This window comes from Strix aluco, chromosome 5, assembly GCF_031877795.1.
Source record: "Strix aluco isolate bStrAlu1 chromosome 5, bStrAlu1.hap1, whole genome shotgun sequence".
Taxonomy (NCBI): domain Eukaryota; kingdom Metazoa; phylum Chordata; class Aves; order Strigiformes; family Strigidae; genus Strix; species Strix aluco.
The window spans coordinates 32,592,351-32,619,576 of record NC_133935.1 but is presented as its reverse complement, the minus strand read 5'-3'; the positions used below and the strand labels follow the sequence as shown (position 1 = coordinate 32,619,576).

Genomic DNA, 27,226 nt, shown 5'->3' with positions numbered 1-27,226 from the left:
GTTGTTAGTGCTTTAGCCGAGCCTGAGCGCGGTACCTGAGCGCCTGGAGGGCACCCGAGCCCCGTGGCCACCCCCCCGCGGTGCCGCACTGTGCCCAGGACACCCCCACGCATGACCCACACCCGGGGCGCCGCCTGCCCGCCCCCAACGGGCCCAGTGCGCGCGCGCAGGAAGCCCCGCCCCGCCCGCCCCTCAGGCCCCGCCCTCCCGCCCACCAGGCCCCGCCCCTACCCCAGGCCCGCCCCCGCGGCGTACGCCGGCGCGGCGCAGGGCGTGGCGGTGGTTTGAATTCGGGCGGGCGGGCGGCGCTGTTTCCCGTGGGGATGTCGGTGCTGCGCCCCTTCGACAAGCTCCCGGCGCTCAACTCCGCCATCCTCCTGGTAGGCCCGGCGGCGCTCGCCGCTCCGCGCCCCGTCCCCGCTCCCCCTTCCCCCTGCGGTCGGCGCCCGCCTGCCCCGCAGCCTCCGCCGCCGCCGCGGGTCGCGCTTCTCCAGGGGCGGCGGGCCGCGCCTCAGCGGCAGCGGCCGTGCTGGCCCCGCCCCCCGCGGGGATGGGCCGCCTGGCTGCCAGGGGCGAATGCGGCCGCGGGGGCCCAGGGCGGTTCGCGGGGCGCCCCCGGGGCGGGGTGGGGGGGGGCGAGCCGCGGGGCTGCCCCTGGCCGGGCGCCGCCTCCGGGGCGGCTCTGAGCCTGCCTTTCCCTCCTGTCCGCGCAGCTGGTGGGGTCGGACGAAGGCCTCCAGCAGAAGCTGGCGGAGGCGATCCTCCGAGAGAAGAAGAGCTTCAAGATCAATATGTGAGTGGTGGGAGCGGGACGCGCCTCCTCCGGCCCCGGCCGCGGGACCGTACAAGGGCCCTCTGTCACCTTCTCCAGGAGGTGGAGCCAAAGCAGCGGCTGTGATGCGAATTCACGGAAAGCTTCCGCTTCAGAAATACACGCACCGAAACTGCTTATAAATGCAGCTTCTACCCAAGTGGCGGTAACTGGAACTGCAGGGCGCTCGTTTCAGAGACAGAAGTTGCTCTGGTGAACGCTGCAGTGCACTACTGCCAGATGTGGATGGCATCTGCAGAAGGCAAACCGCTCTGTCTTCAGAGCAAGCAGTTCGGGCATGATTAGAAATGAGGATGGAAATAATCTTCACATTAATCGTTCCCCCTCTACTCTGCTTTCATGAGACCCCACCAGCAGTACTGTGTCCAGCTCTGGGGCCCCCAACATAAGGACATGGACCTGTGAGTGGGTCCGGAGGCCATGAAGATGATCAGGGGGCTGGAGCACCTCTCCTGTGAGGACAGGCTGAGAGAGTTGGGGTTGTTCAGCCTGGAGAAGAGAAGGCTCTGGGGAGACCTTATAGTGGTCTTCCACTACTTAAAGGGGGCTACAGGAAAGATGGGGAGGGAATCTATCAGGGAATATAGTGATAGGTCAAGGGTAATGGTTTTAAACTGACAGAGGGTAGATTTAAGGAAGAAATTCTTCACTGTGAGGGTGGCGAGATGCTGGAACAGGTTGCCCAGAGAAGCTGTGGATGCCCTCGGCCTGGAAGTGTCCAAGGCCAGGTTGGACAGGGATTTGAGCAACCTGGTCTAGTGGAAGGTGTCCCTGCCCATGGCAGGGGGTTGGAACTAGGTGATCTTTAAGGTCCCTTCCAAGTCAAACCATTTTAGCAATCTATGATTCTATGTGCACTATGCACATGCCTTTGCCCTTTGTAGTTGCACAGATGTTTGATTACTAAATTGCAAGAGTATGAGAGGAGCACAGGTGTTTGTGTTTGGTTTTTTTTTTTCCCTCCTGGAAGACAGGCATATACAGGACTTAAACATCCTGGGATAAAATGAGACAAGTACAATGCTTGCAAATACTTGAAACCAAACAAGTTTTCCTGAAAGATGTCCATTACTTTTGGTGCTCTTCATAGTCATTTCCTGGTTTGTATGCATGCATGTGCTTTTCCTCCTCAAGCTATTAAGATGCATTTGGAATTTTAACTTTAGCTGCATGACAAGTCCCGTCTTAAAAGCTTGATTAACTTTTACAATATAATGTCCTTGACAGCTCTTTTGCCAAGACTGAATGAGTTTAGTCAGCTCTTCAGAAGGTGTTTGTGTTATTTTGCTGCTGTAATCCAAGGCTATACAGTAAAGGCAAACCTGAGCTAATTCTACTAGCCAGTTAGAGCATCTACACTGCTCTAATCATGGCGTCTTGCATGTTTGTGCTAACTAATAGTAAATTAATTACCCAATTTTCTATGCAAATCCTGCAGCCTCTGCTGAGCTGTGGAGTACTATGAATAGACAGCTACTGGTACTACAGCTGGGTAACTACCCGAAGGCACGGAAACTTATGCTCATACTACAGAGCAAAATAAGTCTCTGCGCTAGTATCACTAGGGAAGCAGAAGTCCATGAAGAAGCAGAAATCCGTGACAGGCTTTTTCCCCACTGTGTGGCTTTGGGATTATACACGTTACAGGGCAATGTCTGCAAATTGTCTGGCAAGTCTACCTGCCAGATACAACTGGTGGAAGAATTGCAGGGCTTGGGTTTTTGTGTCTCTTACCAACTAAGAAAAAAAGGCTTCTGCAGCACATATCTGGAAGCTGCTGACATCAACTAGTGATGTTGGCTTAAATATAGTAGAATTCCAAATCATGGAAGCTTTTTTGGGTTGGGTTCCCCCCCCCCCCCCCCCCCCCCCCGAGAAAATAAGATCCGATACTCTCCTTTCACCACAGCTTTTCCCTAAATTTCACCTTAAATTTATAAGCTTGTTTGTGTTGCCATGTGTCTTTCAAGCACACTTTGCTCATATCTTGCATTGGTTTCGGGATATTTTTGTTAAATCATACTGTCCTTATTTATAGGAAAGAAAACACCTTTATTTGGAGACTAGCAGGCAAAACTACAAACTGCATATGATTAATAGAAGGGAAATGTGTACTGTGGTCTGTGGCTGCTGGGGAAAACTTAAGTCCTTAAGATTTAATTGCTAGAAATAATGTTCCACAAGGAGACAAAAATCAGTGTTTCTCTCTTGACTTCCAGAGAGGAAGTGGGTTGTGAGAGAGACTGAAATTCTGGGATTTTTTGTTTGTCCAATCTATCTTTCAGGTGATATTCCAGAAGTATGGTGCTGATAATATTCTTCCCTGTGGAAGGCCCAGATAATGCAGTGCTGAAGCTTTAATTTTTTTTGTAGTGAGAAGAGACACAAAACATCCCACCCTGTAGTTCTTCCAACAGCTGTATCAGCAGCGGTGGTATTGTGTAGAAGGACACCTAAACTTAACCTAATAACTCCTGATACAGTGAAAGGGATAAAAATGAGGGTACTGGCATAATAGAAGCTCCTTCCTAGTTGTAACTTCATCTATATAGCTATACTAGCAATAAATTTCTGGTTTAAGGTTTTGCGAATACAACACACCTTTCTGTAACATGGACACCTGAGAAGGTAGCCTCTGCTGTGTGAGCGTATGAGCAGTATCTCTGGAATGTGGCAGGAAAGCACTGGTGCATTTTAACGGAAACTTGGCAGCAAAATATGCCAGTAAATCATTGGGGTTCACTTTGTTGAAAAGGACTCTTCTTAAAAATTAAATAAAATGGCTGCCATGCAGATCTGTGTGGAGAAAAATGTTTCTGTGAGTCTTGTTATGCTTAATAAGCTTCCCATTATAAACAACCTTGTCTAGCAAGTATCATTGTGGCTGTCAGCAACTATGAGTATGCCTAAGATATGAGAATGCCACTTAAAGAATCATGGTGTCTCTTCAGTGCCTAGGTATTTAGTAGTTAGTGGGCTTCCTGGTAACTTGCTGCATGGTCAACTGTAATGGTTATGTGCTTTGGGTTAAGTGGATACCCTTGCCAAGCTATTTGGTTAAACTGGGGAACGTATTATCTTTCAGTCGCATTGCTACATCCCTCCCCTTACCTTCAGAGGGTGATCACCTTCGGCCCAGGATAGACCTGATTGCGTTTATGATTGACATCAAGAGCAAATACAGGTAAAAAAAGGGCAAAAACTGGTATTCTTTCTTGGTTTGATGGCTAAATCTACATTTTACTATGTCAGAATTGCTGAATAGTGGGTTTTAAACCCAAGGCTTGCTGTGGTGGAACAGCTCAGTAATATAGACAGTGGTTTTCTGGCCTCCAGCAATGGATTGGGACTGAACCGCTCTGTCCAATAACATGCCTGTTGTGCACTAAGTTGCCATAGCAGAGAAGGCAGGATTTATTCCTGGATCCAGACGTAGGATAACATGAACTGAGCTTTGGAAAGACACTATAAAATTTGGTGGAAATTATGGTGGTGCTGTTAAGTTCTGTAATATGTAGATGGTGATGCACGCTGGGCAGTGCTACCTAATAAACAGCCAGTTGCTGTGTCTGTGTCCCCAGTTCACTGGTACTGCTGGACACGTGGGATCAGCACTACAGATATGTCTAGGCAAAAGAGAAAAGTCTGCAGAGATTGATTCCTTTTCTCTCATCTCGTGCTTATCTTTGTAGAAATTATATTTGTGTCCCCAGGCTGTAAGTAAAGACTTGCTAAGGCACAAAAGTCAGCATTTTATTACTTACTTAACTTGTGACTGATGATCCTGGGCTCTCATTTTACCAAAAATTACAGGCTCAGCTGCATACTTACGGCACAGATGGTACTGCAGGAATGTGTGGGCTAGCTCTTCTGAAAGAGCCAAAGTAGTGCTCAAGTCTTGTGGGATGTTAATGAATTCGGATGATTAGTGTCTGCAAATCGCGGAGGACACCATTCAAACTAAGTCTAACTGTTGGGTCGGATAGAGTAGAAAGGATATGTTATGGATTATTAAATGGCTGTGGGTATTACAGAGGTCTCTGATGCCATGCTTGTAGCGAGCATAACTGCCAGCTCACAGATCAGCAGATGTTAACATCATTGGTTTTCTAATTGTGCTTCTGAAAGTTATTCCCTTTGTCCTTATGCTGCACTGGTTTTACCTCCCTGTCCAACTAGATTGTCTGTGCTTTTCTGACAGCTTGAGGAATGTCGAAGCTTCCCTAGCTTATGTGGATGCCAGTTTCTTCCTGGGAAAAGTATGCTTTCTTGTCACTGGGGGTATGTATGACATCTGGCCTCCTCCTCCTCCTCTCCGAGCAGCACAATTCACTATTGCTTTTCTTAAAGCAGGGCAGTGACTTAACTTGAAACTAGCAGCTTTGTCAAAAGCTTTGTTAAAACTACATCTGAACTAATTGCCTTTTTTTACTGTTTTCTTAGATAAAACACGGTGTTCTTATGTTTATTTGTTCTCTCCTTTTGGTTTTTGCCAGTCAGACTGCTCTTCTCTGTCCCTAATCCCTGAATATGATTTGTATTATTGATTTTTATTTTTTTCCTGTGGCACTGCAGAAGTCTGTTTTGTATGCTCTTGCAGATCTGTCTCAATGATAATTTTAATGAGCATTGAGAAGCATATGATACTGTGGTAATAAAGTGAATCTAAATGGATGAGCTACTGAACTATTAAGTATAGTTTCAATAAAAGACTGGTATCCCTGCTGTGTACTGTCTGGCCATGTTGTGCCTCTAATCTTCTTCTCTCCCTACCCGTACCTCAGGCAGAGAGGGTGCTTTCCTGCATACCCTCCCTCCTTCAGCTCTGAGGAACTGGAGGGGCCGGACAGTACTGCTTAGTGTTGGAACAGAGGTGTCGTTTCCCTGGAATTTGGGGGTCAGAGGGGCCTAATTCTGGGGTGAGAAGGAGTCTTGGCATTGTCTTGTGTGATGGCTCTCCTGACTGAGTTAATTCCTCAGAGATATGACCATTCTGTGATACCACATGAGCCAGGAGGGCTTCTGATTAGTGAGTGGAAGATTCTGCCTGCACTGATAGTGTACTGAGCCCTTATCCAAAATGGTAATGTTACAGTACTCGGTAATGTGGCAATACTATTCCTGCTGTCAGTGTAATGGAAGACTTCCATGCTAATTCCATTGCAAATCTTGTACCATTCTGTTTGTACTGCTCCCTCTTGCCTTACCTTCTATGGTGCTCTCAAAATTAGCTCTGGATCATTTTGTTGATGTGGAATTTCCTGGTACTTTTCTTCACTGAATGTTGATTATGGGAATGTTAAATATGGGAAAACTTTTTCTGTAGTTGGCCGGCTGAATTGCTGCAGTGTAGAGATGAGTGCCATTTGGAAACTGCGAGAAGTCTACTCCAGTCCTGTGCTGTTCTGTGAGCTGGAGGTAAGGTGTTTATTTGGGGTCTGAAGGGATTTGTGAATTCCACTGCTCTCTGATCCTTAGGAACATCATTACGTTAGCCATAAATATGTGTATATACACTACTGTCGTGCATAAGTGTCAGGGACCAGACTCCTACAAGAACAGTAGAAGTACAGGAGTCTGACTGTCCTTGAAATGAGTCCCCCTAGATTATCTGCTCCTTCCTGTGCTGCTTCAAAGCCTCAGGAAGCCAAGTCTAAATTAACAAAGACTTCTCTGATATGCAAAGCCTTGGTACACTTGTTCCTTGAGGCATTTTCTTTTCCTGGGAGCCCCTGAGCTGTTATTTGCCATGTGACTCTTGCCCACGTAATGCTTCCTGCTAGCCAGGCTTTGTTGCTTCACAAACTGTTTTGCCATCTGATATGTCACTCTTTCCAATTACCTGCTTGGTTTAAAAAGCTGGAGGGAGAGTTTGGGATTTGATGGTAGCACACATCACTTTTCTGTATACTCCTCATTCCACCCTCAGAGACTGCTTCCCTACCGGCAGGTAATATCTGTGCCTTTGGCAACCTCTTCAGGGTTTTCAGCTGACAACACTGTACCTTCCCTAACATTAGGGGAGTAAATGGGCCTCTGATATTTTCTGTAGCTAGCCGTTCTAAACCGTACTTAATGCTTGCTCCAGTTCTTTCTTTTATCACAGCTTAGCACTGCTTTTTCTCCTTTCCTATCGATTAAATAATTTCTCCATTTTGTTTGCAGTTGGAGGGAATACGAGTTGCCACTGCTCAGCGACTTCTCCGGATGTTAGAGATATGTGCTGGTCTCATACCAGGAGTTTCTGCCTTGTACTTTGGCTCACTGATGAGCAGGTCTGCTAATTTCTAGCTTCACATTGTGAGAATTCAGCCACATACATCAGGTTTTTTTCACTTCAGGTATTCAAGCTGCCACAGTTGGAATCATACTGGGAAGCTTTTTTGCCTGACTTGTCATGACCACTCATCCAGAGCTGTTCATAGTTGCTAATCTCTCAAGAAAAGCTTGATTCCTGTTCAGTGGGTAATGTTTAGGTGCTGGGGGGAGGGCAGTTTGAATTGGGGATTCCTACCCATTATTACATGACTCCCATTTCATGATCAAGTTTGAGTTTCACCCACTTGGCTAGCAGTCAGGAGCTATGTGTTCTACTGAGAGAATATCAGAAGAACAGACCAGTACCCCAAATGCTGCATGTCACGGTTGAGCATTTTAGTTTCAGTGTCCCCAGAGTACTAGAGAAGAGGCAGCAGGCTCTTGCTTCCTTTCAGTTGAAATACAGCACCTTGGACTAATGTGAAACCTTGCTGCCAGGTTTTGTCTCCCCACCAAGAGAATAATGGGGAAGGAAGGCTATCCTGCAGCTTCTAGATAGACTGCAGTTGGCAGTTTATGATCCAGCTGTGTGAGCATCTTCCCAGTGAAGGACTCTGTATTTCTGTGCCTGATACCTAACTGGTGAGGAAGGGACTAAAGAAGATAATCTAGCACTTTAGCTTTCTTTTAGATCTTTAAAGAAAAAGGCTCCATCTGTCAAGCCCAGGATAATCCTAGCAACCCAGCCTTTGGAGCTGACCAGAGATGAAATACAGCAGACTGGACTAAATCAACATACAGAAAACTCATGTTATCTCTTGCAAGTTGGGCATATGCTGTGTATAATCTCTTAGCTAACAGGTTCCTATCAGTGGTAGTTCATGCCTTACTCTTACTGAAAGTCAGTAGTGTGTTTTGGAATTTTAAGTTAATAAAATATATAATATTTAATAATTAGTTGTATGCTCTTTGTTTAGGTATGCGGCACGGGCTCTGAAACCTACGAACGCTTGCCCAGTTTGCCCTAGCAGCAAGGTTTGAGCTTCCAGTTAGATGGTGGGCTGCAGTCACGGTTTCAGCCAGGTGGTGGTGGCAAAAGCTCTCCAAATACAAGTCTTCCTGTGTACTGAGTTGAGCCACTTTCCAGAATACAGTGTCTCTTGAAACGCTGTGATGTTTCTTACCCAGAATTGCGTGCCAGGTAGAAATGAAGCCTAGAGAGAATGTGTTAAGCTCCCCTCTGGTTTAATTTATTTAATCCCTAATAGTCTGCTTTAATGTTCCTAGGTGCAGTGCTCTAGCTGCGTGTGTGCTGTTTCGCTTAGCTTGTATCTGACATCTGTCTGTGAGCCCGAAAAAGCAGAAAGCAGCACTGCAGGCTTAATCAGCTGTGAGTGTTGGCAGTCCTTGCAAAGACAGCTCAGCAAGGCACAAAGCCTGTATCCTTGCTCAGAGGACACAAAAATCCTAGCTTCAGTTGTATTGTTGCTGGTGGGGGAGGGATAGGTTGTTTGTCAGCTGGAACAAAAGGAGCTAAACCATTCAGCTGTGTTATGGTGCCCAAAAGGGCTGGACTCTGGCTAAAACCCAAAGGAGAAAGACATGTGCAAACTCTTGTAGCTGTGTAAGAAGGATTGGAAGCTTAATAGGCTTGCCCTACTTTCAGCTAACTTTGTGATCCTGAAAGTACTAGCCAGGACTTTGCCACCAGAGAGGGGCAATCATGCTGAGAAACAAGTTTCTCTGTTGGTTATGCTGTCTCAGCCTCGCTCTCGCTTTGGGTCCCTCAAAATAAATGAGACCATGGTTTAGAATAGACTGGTTTCGATTTGCTCTTGAAGTGCAGGTGCAGTCGGGGGGAGGGAAGGAAGGCTGCAGCATGAAATGAACCAGTCTTTCGTGTCCTGCACAACTGCTGAAAGGTAAGGAGACTCTTCCATCTCCTAGGTTGCTCTCCAGTTGCATCTAATAACTATTGAACTCGGGTAAAATCCCTTTGGCCTCAAGTAATTTCACTGTGCTTTCTTAACTGGTGAAAATGAAACTTGCTTTGGTTCACCCAGAATGCTCTGTAGCAACCCACAGGTGCTACGGTCCGTTCCTGCACCTTCAAACAGTATTTTATTTTTTTTTCCACTGCTACGTTTCAGATGCGGTATTTCTTTCCTTCTACTACTTTCAAAGAGGAAAGATGCTGTTTGTACTTCCTACAGGTGGCTGAATCCCAGCTGGTACAAAGTAAAATCTAGTTCCTTAAGAGCAGCATCTCACTTCACCTTGGGGCAAATACTTTTCTTACTCTTAGGAAAAAGTCTTTACTAGAACTGGCAGGGGAAGTGGAGCATGTCTAAGAATATGACACTGTGTCTCAGGTCCATCATGTTTTACAACCGAAAGTAGTTGGGACACATCTATAGCTACAGCTTCAACTATGTAAATATCTCTAGGAACTGTCAGTTATTCATTTAGACAGGCCATAACACTGCCCCTACCAGAGAAGACAAGGCAGCTGAGGTTATCTTTCATCTGGATGGAGTAACGTTTGTAACGGTCTTGTGAAAGTAGTACTTGGATTGGGATCAGAGGCATGGAAGGCCTGAAGCTGAATTAAGGCTAGTGACTCAGGTTCTGTTGTGTTTAAACATCATGAAAGAGCTTGCCAAGCTAGCTGAAATCTAAACTAACAGAAATATTTTGGAGCTACTTGCTTTCTCTTCCTCTCTCTGTTGCCTCAGTTCCACCTATCCCTGTGGAGATTTACAAAGACAAATCCCCCTCTCTGTGGCAAAAGTACCTGTGAGTATTGCTGGTTTGACTGTTTCAGTTTGTGGATGTGTTTTTGTTTGTCAGGTATGTCAGTAAAATTAGTGTAAAAGTGGTTTATTTGGTATAGAAAACCTTGCACCAATTGCACTGGTGTAAGCTTTGGTCATGCAGTGCTTTTTTGGGGGCAGAACTGAATGAGGCTGTAATAGGGTATCTTCTGCTATGGCACGTTGACCAACAGGGTTTTGCCTTCAGTCCAGTCACTTGAAGATTTTGTACCCTCAGCCTGCTAGCCAAGCTGCTCACGGGAGTGCTCTGTGAGAGATTTCAGCACAAATCAGCTTGGTTGGCATTACCTGGGGGGATTAGAGCTCTCTGCTAGCCCAGGTTTTCCAAGGGAAGGGATTTTTTTTACTGGCTTTGCCACACCAGCAGTTAAATCAGACCAACTTTTGAGCATGATAAGACATGATATGCTCGGTCTACAATAACAAGAGAGAAAATCTGTGTACTGATATGGTGCCTATAGTAAAAGATCTTTCTGTCCTGGAACAAAGAACAGAGATAAATCCAGCCCTGGGGATTTATCTGTCCCTCCAAACCTTGAAACTGGTGGTAGAGGTTTAGATTCAAGGCCACCTCTAATATTTGCTTTGGGGACTGGTTAAATCTGGATGTCTCTGCTTGCCAAGGCCTGTAGGCCAAAGGGGCTGGCTGGGTTGGGTCAGCAGTGGTGCTCAGCAGCTCCGGTCATGCTGTAAGAGCTGCTTGGTGGCTCTCATCATGGCCACTGTCTGTAGTGACAATGAACAAGAAGGGACTCCTGCTCTGCTGCCTGGAAATGACCTGCAGAGCTGTGCCAGAGGTACCTGCTCTGCTGGCAAAAGCAAAGGAGATGCTTTTTCCTGTGGGGTTTTTAACTTGTTTTGATTTTGCAGGAGCACTGGGCTTTGCTCTGGCCAGATTCCAGCTGCTCTGTCTCCATTCAGCTGGCCCAGATCCCTTGGCAATCTCCTCTGCATGCTGAGTGTTCTCCACTTCCCACCCTAAGCTGGTGTGCAGTGTTGCTGTGGGCTGCTGAACAACTGCTACTTTCCATTCAGTGACCAGCTGTCCTTCACTGGTGGGGAAAAGTGATTTATATGCAAGAGAAAGCAATAGCTGGCAGAGCACAGAGCTGGGAGCCAGGAACACTGGGCTCGTTACCCCTCTGTGGCTGATTTCTTGTGTGACTCTGGGCACGTGTGTTAAAATTCACTGTGTCTCGCTTGCTCTGCCTCTACAGTGGGAGCTGCCCCCTCTGGAGGGGTGTGATGAGGGTGAATTGACATTACTTTGAGGTCACAAATCTGGAATTAGGTAGAAATATTCTGAAGAAACAATTTTTTCCTAATTAGCAGAGTTTGATTTTTACCTAAGTTCTGGGGGAGGAGGGTTTGGTTGGGACCCACCTGCTGGGGACCTCCTGAGATCAGCTGTGTTTTGTGCTGCTTACCTGCCTGACTCTGCTGCAGGCAGGGAGACTGCCTGAAACTGGGCTGCGATCCTTCTCATAAGGCATTGCGGCATGGTTGGGTTTTGTTGTGAACTGGAACAAACCACCCTCTGAAACGCTGAAATTCCCTGCACGGTTCAATTATCCTTGAATTGGCCAGTGGGAGAAATCAAAGTCTCTGGATCTCTTCCTCACCGTTAAATATTAATACGGTGTGGTGATGCTAGGCAGGATGGCATCCCCTCGGGTCGGCTCTGTGCAGGAGGGGCCGTCTTGGCTATGAAGAACCAGAACGCGAGAGAGGTTGGGCGCGAGGGACTCAGGAGTGAAGTGACTTGCTCAGGATCCTTGGCAGCTGAGCAGCTCAGGCTCCCGGCCGTGCTGGGCCACGTTTCCCTTGCCACGGGCTCCTTCTGCAGGAGCTGACATGTGCTGCGATGCTGACATCCCTCATCTGCCTCGAGCTCGCTGTGTGGTGGGGCGTTCTGTGAGTAGCCAGGAAAGGTGCTGTGCCTGTCCCCCCGCCCCGTCGCCGCCTTTGCCGAGGGAAGTCAGCCGTGTGTGAAAGGGAGCCCGTGTTTTACATACACACAGGCTGCCTTGCCGCTGCCGGCCCAGGTGCAGCTGCGGGCTGGGCACGAGAGCCCCGGGGGCTCTGCATGTCAGGGGAAGGAGAACGGAGGTGGGGTGAGGACAAAAACAAAGAGAGAAGCCACCTCCCCTTGGGAAATCTGGCCCTGGTGTGCAGGGGCTGCTCTGTCCTCTGGATCCTGCCGCCCTCTCTGCACTACAACAGGCTGTGCCAGGGCCAGCTGAAGCACCTAGGGCAGTCTGCATGCAGGAGCGAGGCAGAGGCACGCTGGTGAGCGCTTGGAAAGACCTAAAACGCCCAGCTAGCGCTAAACGTGCTAAGGAGGCTTCCCCTGTTTTCTGACAGCATGGAGTAATTTTTTCCCTGTCTTCCCATGGAAGTTCTGTGGTCCCACTGTGTGCCCACCCTGTGGGGCTGGGGTGACGGTGCCATGCTGCGGCTGGGCCTGCCTTACTCCTGTCCTGCGGGCCATGTCGTTGCAGCGCTCAGGTTGGCAAAGTACCTTGGGTGTTTGCTGAAGGTTGTCAGTCCTTGAGGCACTATTGCTGTCTGCTCTGGTCAGCTCAAAGCTCTCCTGAACTTCTGTACTGGCTGTTCTCCTGGGTTTGATGGCAACATTGGCATCGCCCCAGTGTGAATGTTCGTTTTTTGCCCCCACTGCTATGTTTTGTTTCCTTGCTCTTCCAGAGATGACAGATGTGAAGCCAGGGCTGTGTTTGAGTCAGCTTGGTATGTAACAACCTGTGGCTCATGCTGCAGTGGAGCACCTCTCTTCAAAGCAATGTGCCAGCATCAACTAATTAATCCTCATTCCCCCATGGAACTGAGGGGTGACTCAGTGCCTTGTGCTGTTACACCGAGCAGCAGAGGATCAAAGGCATTGGAGCTGGGGAAACCCTGGGGTAGCACAGTGTCACTCTGTGCCTGCACACGGGGCACCTGTAAAAGGCTCAGTCTTGCATACTTGTCCCTAGGGCTTCCTCCTTTTTAGCCATGCAGAGGGCTGAAAGCTCTGCTAATTTAGAGATGGGGCTGGAGCTGCCTTCACCTTGCTCTGCAGGGAATGTTTTTACTTCCTGGTGTTCCCTTTTGATCTTTTCTGTCCTGTTGCTCCTTGCGGTGGGTGTTTGTCTGGGTGAAAGGCAGGGGCAGAGAGGCTTAGGCACTAAAGAAATAGAGCTGCAGTGGTGGTGCATGTCCTCCTCAGGCTTCATGACCCCCAGCAAGCTGCACACCAGGCTGTGCCAGTGTGGCAGCCTTGAAAAAGTGCAAACAAACCCCAACACCTGGCCTTGGGCTGCCCTGGCATCCATTGTGCTGCTGCATGAGCTGCTCCTGGGGAAGGGAATGGGAGTTGCTTGTGCACAGATGTTGCATAATACTGACCTAGTTTGAACACAGGTTTGTGGGCTGAGAAGTGTTTGCCCAGCCCGTGAGGAAGAGAAAACCCCTCCAGGGTGAGGGCTGCTGCTCTGCATCCTCTGCTCTGTGTTATGAAGGAGATTAAATGTGAAGTGTGTGCTTTCTCCAAAACCTGGCTCTTCCTTCTTGCCCATGTTGCACGTGGAGCATCACTCACACAAGTTCCCTCTGTGTGTGCATGAGCCACAGTTTGGCTGAGCTCAGCCACTGCATGGGACTAATATGTAGTGATGGTGTCCTATAAATTATATAGTCGGTATGTTCACCATCTGCTCTGCACTGAAAGCTGAGTGTGATTGAGACCTTCCCCCCTTCCCAAAGCTTGACTCTCTTGCCAAGCTTGAAATGTGTGCGGATCTCCTGTAAGTGGTTCTGATAGAATCAGGTAAGGAGGGAATTTTTTTAAGCAGGCTGCAATGTTCCCTGCACCCAAAGTGAGAGCTGAAGCATAGGCCAGCATCCTATTACGAGGCTATGAGTAAAAAGCGAATCTGATTTCATGCTAATTAGGTTCTAAAGGGAGTGAATCTTGATTACAGTGGCCATATCAAAGAATCAAAATAGTAATGCAAAAAGCAAAGGAAACCCCAGAGTGATTCATATGAGAAGGGGAAATACAGTCAGTCATGGAGGAAGAAGGAGTTTGAAGGGAACTGAATTGCTCTGCTGGCCAAAAGCAGAGGGGATTTGAATCAGATTATCCTCATTAGATGTCTCTTTAAAGCAGCATCAAACTAAATGAATGGTCTGGGGGAGAGCTTGCAGGCATGGTGGCTGTGATTATCACCAGGGATATATAGTCCTAGTTATCTAGCTTGGAGACAAGATTATTAGGGGGTATAAAGCTGTATCTGCCCTCAGCCTCTAATGTGTGTTTTTAGGTTGGGTGATGGGAGATGCTGTGTTCCGCATGATCCCTCGGAAGCCTGCCTGCATGCTCTGGTGGTCCAGCCCTCTGCAGTGGCTCACAAGGCAAGTGGGAGCCAGGGAGCTGTGCTGACCAGCAGATATTTCCTGGGGGCAGATGGGCAGCCTTCCCGGTGGCCTGTGGCAGAGAGCAGGATCTCCGCGATGGGTGCTCTCACTGAGATGGGAAATGGGGAAAGGCATCTTGGAGGGGGCATTACGTCCCTCTGCCTTGGCAGTATTGTTCACCCCCCACAGCATCTCCCTTCTTGTGGCAGCCTGTGCTGATGCAATTCATCCTTCTTCCAGCCAGAGCCTTTGAGACCCCAAAGGCTCAGAAGTTGGTGGGGCTGTTACAGAGGGAGCCCCTGCAAGCTGTGGGGAGGACAGTCCCTTTGAAAGGGAATTGATGGGCTTTGCCCACAGGTCCCTTGGAGGCTGGGGCGGGGGGATGATGAGTATGGCACGGGGCTGCTGGAAGTCCCTCTCCACCTTCCCAGCTCTGTGTCTGCAGCAGCCCATCATCCTCCCCTTCCTCTCCCTTCCCCAAGCAATGCATCACGCCCGTGTTGCTTCTCTGGGCTTTGGCAGGACAGCCAAGGCATCATGCCTAGATGCCAGCCAGGAGAGGAGGGGCATGGGCCAAATCTGCCTCTGAGCTCTCTCCTATATCGCATCCTTAACACAGCCATGGAAATTAATAATATTATTCTGCATTCAAGCCTGTGCAAATGAAATCACTCTAGCCTTTCGATGCCAGGCTGGTACCTAAAGGCCCATGAGAAGCCGAAGAATGGTGTGGAGGTACTGGCAAGCACAGCGATGCCACTGCAGGCTAATGAAACACAGTCCAGTGTTTCAGCTGGAGATGGAGAAGGGAGGCTGTCAGTTGAGCCTTGCAGCCGACAGCACAGCGGTGACAAGCTTGCTGCCGGAGGGAGCCGGCCGGCCGCGGGACTCGCTTCGGTTCAGCAGAAACGTGCTTCTTTGCATCTCATCCCGGACTGGGGTTTTGCTCATGTCCAAACACGTGCCACTCGTTCCTCCTGCAGCGCTGTAGTCCCTCTCAATCCTGCGGGGCTGAAACCAGCTTGAGTTTGGCATCTGATTGGCCAAGCAGCCTACAGGTAAAATCCCTGTACTCCCTCGGCTCAGCTGCTCGTGGGGCATTGTCCAGTGGTGACCAACAGAAAAGTTGGAGCTCCCCAGCAGTGAGGGTGAGGGGGGCTGGCCTTGCACCTACTGTCCCTGCCTGTGCCTGGGGTGGTGGGAGGCTCCAGGGCAGCATCATCCCTACTGGCAAGGAAAACGAATCGGCCACAAAAGCCAGCTCAGGGAGCCATTTCTGGAGCAGGGGTTAGTACTGGAAACCACACAGGTTCCTGTACCCTTACTCCTGCTTAGGCTGTCACAATCTGCAGATGTCACAGGAGTTTTGGGGGGGTTTTTTTGCTGCATTCTGTTCCCCGTTTGAGCTGTGCTTTCAGTTATCCAGGCACGCTGTTGGTTTTCAGCATCTCTATTAGAATGGCTTGTATGGCCAATGTTGAGGAGTGTGGCTGTGGAGCGGCCCTGCTGGGGCATCCCGGGATGGTTGTGGGGGGCAGTGTGGTGTTATTTGTGTATGGGGAAGGGGGTTGGTTGTATGGCAAGCAGTAAATTGCAACAAATGAGTGCCTCGGATAAACATAATTTCTTCTGTGTTGGAGTCGCTTGCAAGCACCTTCCTATTTTCTCAGGTTGCCTTCTTGTTCAAATGTATTCACCAAACCATTCCCATGTGTGACCTGGAGCTGCAGCTCTCCTGCGAGCTGTTCATTATGATGAAGCACTATGCAAAATGCAGTCGGGACTGCTTAGTTTAGTTTTGACTTCCAGGCTGACTGAAGTGGTTTCCTGTCCCCTGCTGCTGGAGCAAGCTGCAAAGCATGAGGGCTCAATGGGAGACAGCCCCTTGCCTTCAGCAGGCTTTGATTTTGGCTCCAGAGTCGTCTGATGGAGATCTCCATGCTTCAAAAGCACAGCGGTGGGGCTCCTCACTGCGAGTGCCAGGGAGGAATCTGTGCTTGGCCTGGCATGCCAGGGAGGTTTCTGCCCTGGCGTACGCATGCCTGAACCAGCTGAACCCACCTGCTTGGAGGTTTGTAGTGTGGCAGCGCATTGTCCTCAGCTATTGGTTTCTGTTTCGGTGCTGGAGGTGCTGCCTGGCCCTGCCAGAGCACATGAGCACTCCCTATAACCAGCCGCAGGTGAACCTGGGGGGGCACTTGTCCTCCCCCCCAGTCATCCAAGGGGGTAAGCTCCCACCCATCCTCCGGATGGGGATTGGGGCAGCATCCCTGCTGCAGGCAGAGGGGGCCGGGAGCTTCCCTCACTGTTTGTTTGCAGGGCTGTCCAGGCAGAAGAGCTGGGCTCAGCTAATGACGCGTCACTCGTGACATGGCGGGGCTTGTGAGAGCCCAGGCAGTATCTGGGGACCCAAGCCTTGCTAAGAGAGTCCCACCATGCTCTGCAGAGTGGCAAGAGCAGTCAGCACACTGGCTGGAAACACCTCTCGTTTCCTCCCCATCCACCTGCTCCTGCCCCTCAAGGGCTCAGCTCCCCTAGGGCTAGATCTGGGGTGGGGATTTCCCCCATGTCCTTTGTGCTGCTGCGTCCCTCTTGGGCTCTCTGGAGCAGGGAGGGGGGAATGGGCAGAGGGAGCTTGAGCCCAGGCAGTGCTGACCACTGCTCTTTAAATCTGGAGGGGTCTTCAAGGGACAGCTCACTGTAGAATCCTAATTTGGGTGCTCAGCATCACTTCTGGAGGGCTCCAAGTTCTCTTGCAGGAGCTGAGGACAACTCCTCATTTTTGCTTAGCCTTATGGACAAGCACAGCTCCCAGGACATGTAAGCAAGGAGGGAGGAGGCAAACAATGTTCAGCAGAGCTGGTGCCACTGGGGTACTGTCCCATGCCAAACTCCCAGTGCAGATGGCTGAGTAGTACCACAAAAACCCTTGGTAAGAAGCAGAGCACCTGTGGAGGAGTCTGGGTTTTAGGGTGATGGTGAATCTCTTAAAGCCTTTGGTTTCCCGCATTATTCCTAAAGTCTTCCCAGATTTTGTTCCTCAGACCAGCTGACTTTGAGAAGGCAGAGCAAAGTGGGGCTGGGCCATGCTGGGGCATCCCGGTAGATCCTGAGGAGGAGGCTTGTGCTGGAGTCCTGAAGAACCATCTCCCGAGAGCCGTAGTGGGACCTTTCTGGAGGGGATGCTTCCCACCAGCCAATGCAGGAGTGTTGGGAAGGGGCGCAGGGGTGAGGTGCCGAATGTGCTTTGGGGTTGTCTCCAGTCAGAGCCTTCCAGCAGCACCATTGGGCAGACATCAGGCTGTGCTGAGGCGTTCCTGAGGCATTGGGTGCATTGGGTCAGGGGTTTGTCCCGAGGTAACTGGGTCTGCTCAATAAACACCTCATGGTTTCTCTGATTGACAAGCCTTTGGGTTTCCGGTGCGCACAAGCACAAGGTGAACTTTCGGTGGATATTTTCTGCTACGGGTGGTTCTGCAAGCGTGTGTGTGAGTCACTTCACCCACCTCTGACACCAGAGGAACTGCTCACACGAGTCTAGTCGCTCATGTGTGCACAAGCGCTCGCAGGACACCGCCATCCCTCCACACTCCCGGGTCACCAGCACTGCCCCATCCACCATGAAGATCCTAGCAGCCAAGCTTGGCCAAAGCCAGCCCTCCCAGTGTGGGCTTGGAGCAAACAGCACTGGAAATCGAGCTCTCCGACTCCAGGATTAAGACATAATTTTAAAATAGCTTGTTTGATATCTTTGCTGGTTTATTTGTTTAATAAAAGCACTTACTTAGCCAGAGTCCCAGGCTCCTGGGGCTTTCGTTTCTCTGCAGAGGAGATAAGAAAAGCGCATTTCCTTATCCAGTGAGTCATTTTTTTCTGCTCTTTAATTATGCATTTGTGCTATTATCAAGCGTATTCAGCTCTTAGATGCAAACAGTTCAAACTACTCACCAAGCTATAACTTTTGCTACTCCAAAAACAATCAACAGCCATTATGAAGGGTGGGGGAGGCAAAGATGGAGGAGATGAAGAGGGGAACAGCTGATGCTGGGCAGCCTGGGCCATGCTGCTGAGCAGGCACATGTGCAACTGCCACTGGGGAAGTCAGAGGTGATTTTCTCTGTGAGTAAGCGTTACCATGTGTGATTTCAAACATCGTTTTCTTGGCCCAGGAGGAAGAAGACGGGCTGGGAAGGGAGCATGAAAGAGCTGTAGAGGGGAATAAAGAAGGCTTAGAAAGTGGGAGGAAATAGGGTAAGATCAATCGCAGCAATGAGGCTGCAACATCCATGTAACAGGACCTGGGTCCATGGGCTCCCTGCCATGCATTCGCAGCTTCAGGTTTTCACTCCATGTACTGAAATGGAAGCCATCAGCTATTGAGCTCTATTGCAAACATTTGCCTTCTGTGTCAAAAGCAACATGTAGGTACTTGTTTGGGCTTTCCCCAGTGCATATATTTGACTGGAGGGGTCACAGAGTTAATCTGTAAGTGTGGTACAGCAGATGTCAGGACCCATTTCCCCTGACCCTGCATTAAAGCAAGCAGGGAGGGAGAGGGGCAAGGTGACAGTGCTACAGCAAGGACCCATAAGAATAGGGACTGGGGGTTGCCAAGAGATGACTGATGTGGGGGAAGCACAGTGGGGGGATTTCAGGGGGGAGGGTGAGAAGGGAATGATGGAGAAGCATCCTCCTTTGGGAAAAGACCAGCAGGTGGAAACACCCCAGGGCAAGAGGAACAGCAAAGCCAGGGAGGTGTTGCAGGGGCAGGTATCCTGACAGAGAACTGGTCGTTTTGTGGGGGTCTCCTGCCTCTGTGCACAGCTCCAGCCCCACCAGCCCACAGGGCAAGACGTTTTCTAGTCCCTACCCTTTCACTTCAGCGAGCTGCCTGCCAGGGACAGCGAGCACTCTGGGTGCCCTCTCGTCCCCAGGGTTCTTTGCTGTGGAGCTCAGATATGGCCTGGAGTGAGCCTGAGCTTTATTTCTGACCCCTCAGCCCTCCCTGCTCTGGCTTTCTGACCCGCTGGAGATGGTCCTGGAACACCCTGCCGCTGGATGCACACCCCTCCTGCTCCTGTGTTTGCACCACAGCCCCGCTCCTCACCCGAGGCACACGAGAGGCAGGGAGCTGAGTGAGGTGGGATATGGAGAGATGTCCTTCCCCAGCAGGTACCTGTGCAGGGGTGAGTGCAGCCTGTTCAGTTTCATCGAGGCAGAGGGTGCTGAGCTGGCTGTACCACTCATGACTTCGGAGCTCAGGGCCAGGCCGAGAGAGGGAAGTGCTTGGCATGCCTCCACTTGCTTGGAGAGTTTTACTTTGACTAAGAGAGGGGGACTAACTGAGTCACAGGCGCAGGAACGGAGTCCGGGCTCTCACAGCTCCTTGGAGGAGCCCACAGCCCCCTGGGCTTGGCACGGCCTTCCCTGCCGGCACAACGCAGCCAGGCAGGGCGCTCCCTGGTAGCCAAGTGCATGTGTGCGAGGGGTGAGGGAGCGAGTGGCTGGGTACGCCTGCTGGAAAGGGAAGTGAAATCGCGGCAGGCGTGGAACCGGTGGGCAGCAACAGGTTTTGGTCGAGACTTTCACTTGCCCAGAGCCCTGCGGCACCCAGCGGGGAGGGCTGAGATGTGCTGGGACTGCTTCGGTGCACCCTGGTGCAGCCCACCTCTGGGCACGCTGCCGGCAGCAGGGAGATGTGGCTGGGGTGCTGGGAGGGCCCCGCCGTAGAGCAGCTCCTGCCCTGTGGGGCATGGGGTACTGGAGAGCTGTGCTTGGGCTGCAACCCAGCACGGAGAGCTGCTGCCTGCATCCCACCCGGGGCTTCAGCAGGTGGGGTGTGGAGGCTGTGGGCTCAGTTTGCCCAAAAGCCATTGGAGAGGGGCAGGTACATCCAGGGACCACGTCCTCTGGTCTGTCTCAGGGGAGATCGGTTGCCCAGTGGGGACACCTGGTACTCTGTCACCTTGAGCCTGAGCGTCCTTTAGCTTTCCTCCTCCTTTCCTCCCCTCCCAGCTTTGGTCCAGGACATTGAGTCGCAGAGACCTCACTAGAAAGACCCCAGAGGCCATAGCTGCTGCAAGGATGGGACTCCAGCAGTGAAGCCCCATTAAGGCTTTCCTGGCCAGGGCAGGTCTCCTGTGCTGCTTCCTTCAGCTGAGAGCAAGACAGCAACTGTGTCTGGTCCCTTTCTTTCCTATGGGGCGAAGAAAAAGGGGATGTGACTTTTGTTTCGTAAGGATGGAGAAGAGCCACCTTCAGCACTGAAATCAATCACTTATTCACTTCAGATCTCAAGCATCAAGCGTTGATGTGTAGGTGCCGGTGGCAGGACATTTCTTCTGCTCCTGATCAGGAACACCTAAGACCATTGATGGTTTGTTTAGACCCTTCCAAGGGTACGGGGACCAGATTTGCTTGGTGTGACCTGTTTCGCCCATGCCCTGGGCAGTTACTGAGCAGAGCCAGATCTGAACCCTGGAGAATGAGACATGGTGCCAAGGAGCTGGGAGGGTCCTTGCCACAGGTCTAGGTCTGGGATGGAGAGGATGGAAAGAGCAAGGTGATGGAGAGCACTATCATTAGTAGGGATGGAGAACGCACAACAGTTGGCCTGTCTGCGCAGCAATCACTAACAGGCCATGGGAGCTTTTGAAAGGGGAAACCTTGGTGCCCTTACACCCTTCAGTCCTTTTCTGCATTTTCCATCCAAGCTGGATCTGTGGCCCTGGGATGGGGTCTTGTAAAGATCTGAGCACAGGAAAGCCTCCTGTAGGCACTGGAGGATGCTGAGGGGCCTTTTTGCTGGCCAGTGAGGGAGGGTGCAGGCTGGGGGACATGCCTGGGCTGGGGGCGACATATGGGTGGGTGAGCTGGGGAAGGGTGAGGGCTGAGGAGGTGACACTGTCAGGCTGGGGCGCCGTGCTACTGGGCATGGGGTGTTGCGTGGCTGGGGCATGCCAGGGGCTGTGAGGATTTCACAAGCATTTTTTCAAGGAGAGGGGTAGTTTGAGAGCGCGTTGCACAGGCAGGCAGGGGTAGGGCTTGGACGCTTGCTCTCCTCCTCCCTGGGTGAAGATCCGCCCCAGGGCAAGCACAGCGATCGCAAGCCCCAAGGGAGACTACGCAGCTTGACAGACTGTATCTCCCTCTGCCACGGCCCCAAGGCACTGCGATTTCCCACTCGGGTGGCCCCTTCACCACCGCGCCATGCGGGAGCTGGGCTCTCACTCCCGCTCCACCATGTCCTCATCAGGAAAAGCCGCTGCTGCCTCCTCCTGCCTCTCCCCCCAGTGCTTCGACCTCCTGACCAAGTCCTGCGTCAAGTGCTCTGACTTGTTCAAGGACAACACAAGTAAGGGGACAAAGGTGGCCAGGGACTGTACTCCCCAGGGCTAGGTGGTGGTGGGTCAAGGGGGCTGGGGGCACCCTGGGGGTGGGCAGGTGGAGGGGACCTTCTCCTGTGGATGGCGATGGAGGTGGCGATAGGATGGAGTGCTGCCTTCACCTGGAGGAGAAGGAGGAGAGAGGAAGAGAGCAGCCGGTTCCAGTGAGGGGAACACGGTGCGGGGCAAAGAGGGATGATCCAGCCCGGCACAGGGGTCACAGCCTGCCCAAGGGGTGACCATGGGAAGAGCAGGACACCCTCATTTCCCACCGGCCTGGAACAGCAGCCGGTGGAACAAGGGTCCCATCAGGCAGGGGGACAGTTCGTTTCGGGTGGTGGGTGGGTAGCGGTGAAGAGCCACTCTCTTTCCCCACCACTGGAGCCCTGAGGCCAGCCAGACGGGTGGGTAATGCTGCTGCCCTCCTTTCCTTGCCTCAGCTCTCCCACTCCTGACACTGCTGACATCTCACCCCACAGCAGAGCCCGCTCGCGTGGTGCCCACCTCTACCCTGGCACCCACCCTCCCCTCAGTGGACCTGCCCAGCACCCTCCTGATCTTTGGGGTCCCTGCAGCAGTGGGGCTCATCCTGGCTTTGGCTGCCTTCTTGGGCTTCCTGGCCTGCAAGGTGGGGAAGAGGAGGAAGAAGAGGAAGGCGGTGGACAAGGAGGCCGAAGGTAGGGGACCTTTTGCTCTCTGTGTCACAGCACCCTGAGGATGCCAGGGCAGATGGGATCACTTGCCGCCATCTCCCCTGAGGCACATTGCTGTCAAGGCCAGCTCCTCCACCTCCACACGGGCAATATGGGCACCCTGGGGCATTTCGAGGAAGCTGAGCTACCCCCTGAGTGACAGTGTCCCATGTACCCTGGGAACTCATGTCTGCACCTGACTGCCAGCACGACCCTGCTGAACCATTCCTCCCTTTGCTGGGTGTCCCTGTGCCTTTGCTTGCTTAAAGCACCTGCTGGCACTGTCCCTTCTCCATTGGGAACACGTACAGAGCACTGGTGAGGAGCCTCTCCCTCTCCCCCAGGGGCTGGAGGGCCATGGATGGAGTAGAGGCTGCAGGGGCAGCTGTGGACATCTGGGAATGGCTCCAGAGTGAGCCTCTCCCTGCAGCACTGCAAATGGGGGTCCCGTGTTGACCACCCAGCTTACCTTTCCCACTTGGGATACCCAACACCCTCCAACATGTGCCCCAAAAACCCCAGCGGTGTCAGGGCCAACCCCATCAGCAGGACGCTGGAGCACTGCACAGGGTCATCCCCAAAGGCATCAAAAATAGGGCTGGGGGCAAGGGACGGGTCTGAGTCTTTCCTCAAGGGGAATTTCCAGGAGGATGAGGTCATGGTGCCCCATGATGGCCCATCTTGCTGGGGCATCAGCCAGGGGCCGGGTGACTGTTTCCTCCCCTGGGGACCCCCACCCCAGTGCTGACTCAATCCTGGCCACTATTCTTGGAAATGGTCTCGCCTCGCTTCACCCCTCCCCGTCCCTGGGCAGGGGACCCCCATGAAGGGCTGCCCTGGGGGATGCTGACACCAGCCACTGACCCACCACCACCCCACCACCCAGGTGGGTGCCCTCAGGAGGCAGCGGGGCTGGAGGCAGCCGGGCCTCACACCCTGGCTTGCCCGCACACCACTGGTGGTGCCAGCTGGGTGACTCAGACCAAGGGGGACATTACCTGGGGCCTTTCCGCTAAACCAAGCGCGGCTGAGACAGCCCGTGACACACATGCTGGGAAAAATACCAAAAATGAAAGAGAAGAGAGAAATCCAGTGGCAAGAGAGGTCCGGCCATGATGGGCAGCGTCAGAAGCGCTCCTTGGCTACTCCCCTGCCACATGCCCTGGTCTCTGTTTGCCCTGTCCCCCCAGGCTGCACCCCAGCAAGCCCACCACTGCAGCACTGGATGTGTGGAAAGTTGCAGGAGGCTTGGGGCCGGTGGCACGCGCCTGTGTTCGAAGGGTGTAAACAAGTCTATTTTTAAGTGGGAGGGGTCAGGGAGGGCGAGCCGCCAAGGGCCGGGCTGCTCTGCTGCCAGCAGGGTTTAGCGAGAGGGCTTGAAGTGCAAGTTTCTGCCTTTCCCTATTGTTTTTTAGAGGGGAAAAAAACTCATCAGTTGTAAGGAGGAGGAATTCTGCAGCAGGAGAGTGCGGTGAGGACCTTGCTGGCTCCTCCTGCTCCATCTCCATCTTCCTCCCTGTGTGTGCCTAGGGACGGAACCTGTGTGCCCTGGGACCCACCTGGCCCCACTTTGTGAGTCATGTAACCCCCTTTTCTTGCCCCTTCCCAGCAAACATGGATGCCACCAGCCCCCTGCCCAGCCCGGGCTGCCAGGACCCTGCTGTGCCAGAGGGAGATGCTGCCCTGGCCCCAACCCCGTGCCTACATCTCAATGGAGGCCTGAAGATGCTGGGGCCACCTGGGAAACCTGGGGCAAAGCGGAGGCCGTGCTGCCGGGGTGATGCTGACGGCGACATCATCCTGCTCTCCACCGTGTACCCCCGGCATGAGGAGTGCAACCACGGCTTCCCGCTGCCCGCCACTGAGCTGGGGGCCACGGCCCTGGTCACCACCAAAACCACCCAGAAATGTGCTGGAGAGGAGAGAGCCTGAGGGCAGGGGTAATGGGGCTGGAGTGCTCCGGCTGCTCCCTGTGGGTGCCCAGAGCCCATCCTTGGCATGGGCAAAGCCTTGCATGGATGGGAACTGTCTGAGGACTGGGTTTTGCCTTGAGCATGATCAGCCTTCTAAGATGACTGCCCTTTTCCACTTTCCTATTTGTGCCAAGTCCCAAGTTACTCCTGTAAGTGCTGGAGGAAGCTGAAGCGGATCATGCTGAGTTACACTGAACTGCCAACAGCTGCCACGGCCGTACTGTTGGGAGGAGGCAGAGGAGACACAGCTGGTGAGGACAGAGTGTGGCGGGAGCTGCTGTGCCATTTGCAAGGCTGCCATTGTGCCAGGATGGGTCTGCTGCTGAATGGGCAATTCCTGGGAACATGAGGCTGGAATAGCAGAAAGGGTGGGGGAAAGGAAGATGCAGAGGGAAGTAGGGAGTTACATTAGGACTAAATCTGCTGCCATTAGCTTGATTTTTGCTACTGACCTCAATAAAAGGAGGCTTGGGGCCATATGGAGCAAGGCACATCCAGTAGCTTCTGCTCCATTCACAGTCCTGCCCTCTCTGTCTTCTGCACGCTGTAATATCCAGGTCTCTCCTCCCTTTGGGCACTCTCATGTGGTGGCAGGTGTCCACCAGTGCTTATGGGAATCCCCTCCACAGCCTGGTACCCTGGGGCTGGGAAACAAGTCCATCTTCCCAAGCAGCGAGCAAGGGAAGGAAGAGGGGGAAAAAAAAATCTGTCTTTGCTCTGACCTACAATGACTGAAGCCAGGTAGGACCAGAGGCAGGCAATGGAGACTGCTGGACTGTGAGCTCCATGAGCTTGTCTTTATGGCCCCAGACAACCATCACTTCAACTCACTGTGGCTGCAGAAATACCATGCGTCACCTGGGATGGATATTTCCATGCCATGCAAAAGCAGGCAGGGAGCAATGCGAGTGTAGGCGGGATGACTTAATTTATGTGAGTGTCTTCAAGGCTTTGTCTGTGTACCAGAGCTGGCCCATGTTGCGGGTCCAAGGCGTTTCTTGGGTGGTCTTGTTCACCCACCTGCAAGTGGCTTTATTGTGTAGGAAGGGCTCTGCTTCAGAAACGAACTTGATAGGGCAGGCTTTCTGTTCCCAAGTAATTACAGCAGCTGATCCCCCTGGCTGAATACAGACAGGCCAATGGATTGGGTGAGAAACCCTGCTGGCCCTGGAGGGGGTGATTAGGCAATTAGAAGTGCCTTGGGAGAGGCTATTTGTATGAAGCACCATCTCTGTGGACACCTGGGTCTGCTCTTCCTTTGGTGAGGTGGCTTCCTCACCTGGGAGGATTCAAGGACCAAGCAGAGGTGGCCAAGCAAGGTGTGGGAGCACTGCTGCCAAGTGCCAATGGGCCACTGAGGGCCACATCTCATGGTAGGGCTGCCTGGTGGCACCGTGCAGAGATGTCCCTCTGATGACAGGAAGGTGACTCCCTGCCCAAGCCTGAGCTCTCTTCTTGGGCTGCAGGACCAGATGCTGCTATTGAAAGGTGACCCTCCCTCTCCTCCCCTGCCCTTGGCACTGGAGCCAGACTAGCAGCATCCGTCCCATGAGGGGAACCACGGGCGCTGCCATAGGTGCCAAGACCCAAATTCCTCACCACAACTCCTCTCCCAGACGTAAATGCAGTGGTGGAGGTGAGCCTTCATCTGGCTGAGGCTCCGCAATGACCCAGGATGGGATGGGTCCCTGTCTCAGCCTCAGAGCTGAGGATGGTGGAGGGGCTGGTCCACATGACCAGCAACTGTCTCCTGGGGCTCCAGGCACCCATGGCTCATTGGCAGGAGCTGTGGAGGCTCCTGGAGCACTGGACTTCCAGTTATCCGCAGCAGCCATGCTGCCCGTTGCAGGGGAAGCATCCCTGTGGCATGAATTGGGCATCTCCTCATCCCTGTGCTCCACACCCAGCCCTTTGAACTGACTTTGAGCACCCTTTGTGTATCTGGAGTGGGGAAATGAGCTGAAGCCAGTCCAGGGGACTTTTTGGCACTGGAAGAAGGACTGCTTGTGGGAGGCAGAGCAACCTGCTTCATGGGAGACAGGGGAGAGAGGAAAATGGAGCAGGACTGTCAGGTGAATGTCCCGTTTCCCACCTGGTGACCACTGCAGCTCAGCCCTGTGGAGGTGCCACCCACGCCGACCAGCGTGGCAATTTGAAAAAGAAACTCCCATACAAATTTTGTTGAAAAAGCCTCTCTTTCTGCTTCAGATAAGGGCTTCTGCTCTCATTTCTGCTAGAGCTTCAGCCAGGCATCTTCTCTGTGGGACACCACCAGCATCTGCAGTTTGCAGAAGCAGCATTTCAATCCACATTGGATTCCTCAGCTAGCAAGTGCCTCTCAGATCCCCTCTCTTTTATGGCATGTGGGGTGTCTTCCCAGCATCCTGCCTGCCCAGTGCTCCCCTCCTGCCTGGCCTGATGTCTGCCTGGGCCTGGGAGGGATTTGTAACCTGCTGTGTACGTGCTTCTCCATCCTTATGTACAGGGGAGGGGGCTGTCCATCTTGTCTGCATGGAGAGCAGAGGGAATGGACATTAAAAATATGGTTGTAAAAATTAAAGAATAAAGTGAACCCATTGCCAATGCACCCTCAGAGGTCTGTATGGGGAGACGCCTTCTCAGTCCCCATTCCCCTGGCTTCAGGGGTCTCCGGCATGGCAGTGTCAGGGGTAGAGCAGGATCTTGAGCTGGAGAGGCTCCCTCTGCACTGGCTTCACTGGCATGTCCCTTGCACATGGCCACCTGCACAGCCAGGCACCAGCCAAGCTTGGCCACCTCCATCCCCTCCATGGCCACACCGGGAGCTGGCTGACAGGACAAGGAGTGGGACAAGTGG

The 27,226-nt window shown here is 52.3% G+C and overlaps 2 protein-coding genes and 1 long non-coding RNA gene across 4 annotated transcripts in view; all 3 read left to right on the top strand.

Moving 5' to 3' along the window:
* Positions 1-297: 297 nt before the first annotated feature.
* On the top strand, positions 298-8,044 carry CENPM (centromere protein M). Of its 2 annotated transcripts, XM_074825381.1 has the most exons (6): positions 298-380; positions 714-793; positions 3,918-4,016; positions 5,034-5,113; positions 6,159-6,250; positions 6,998-8,044. In XM_074825381.1, exons 1-6 carry the CDS (start codon positions 324-326, stop codon positions 7,121-7,123), a joined length of 534 nt encoding a protein of 177 aa, XP_074681482.1. In that variant the 5' UTR covers positions 298-323; the 3' UTR covers positions 7,124-8,044. The 2 variants fall into 2 exon arrangements, with proteins under 2 accessions (XP_074681482.1, XP_074681483.1); XM_074825382.1 differs by lacking the exons at positions 298-380; positions 714-793 and adding an exon at positions 812-1,233.
* An 870-nt stretch (positions 8,045-8,914) lies between these two features.
* LOC141923756 (uncharacterized) overlaps positions 8,915-27,226 on the top strand; it is a 28,132-nt gene continuing 9,820 nt past the window's right edge. The window contains exon 1 of the long non-coding RNA XR_012623395.1: positions 8,915-9,012. This is a non-coding gene — a long non-coding RNA (uncharacterized LOC141923756). The remainder of the gene's footprint in view (positions 9,013-27,226) is intronic.
* On the top strand, positions 21,497-26,976 carry TNFRSF13C (TNF receptor superfamily member 13C). Its single transcript, XM_074825380.1, has 3 exons — positions 21,497-21,694; positions 22,205-22,402; positions 24,027-26,976. The coding sequence occupies exons 1-3, from the start codon at positions 21,550-21,552 to the stop codon at positions 24,347-24,349; spliced, it is 666 nt and encodes a 221-aa protein (XP_074681481.1). The 5' UTR covers positions 21,497-21,549; the 3' UTR covers positions 24,350-26,976.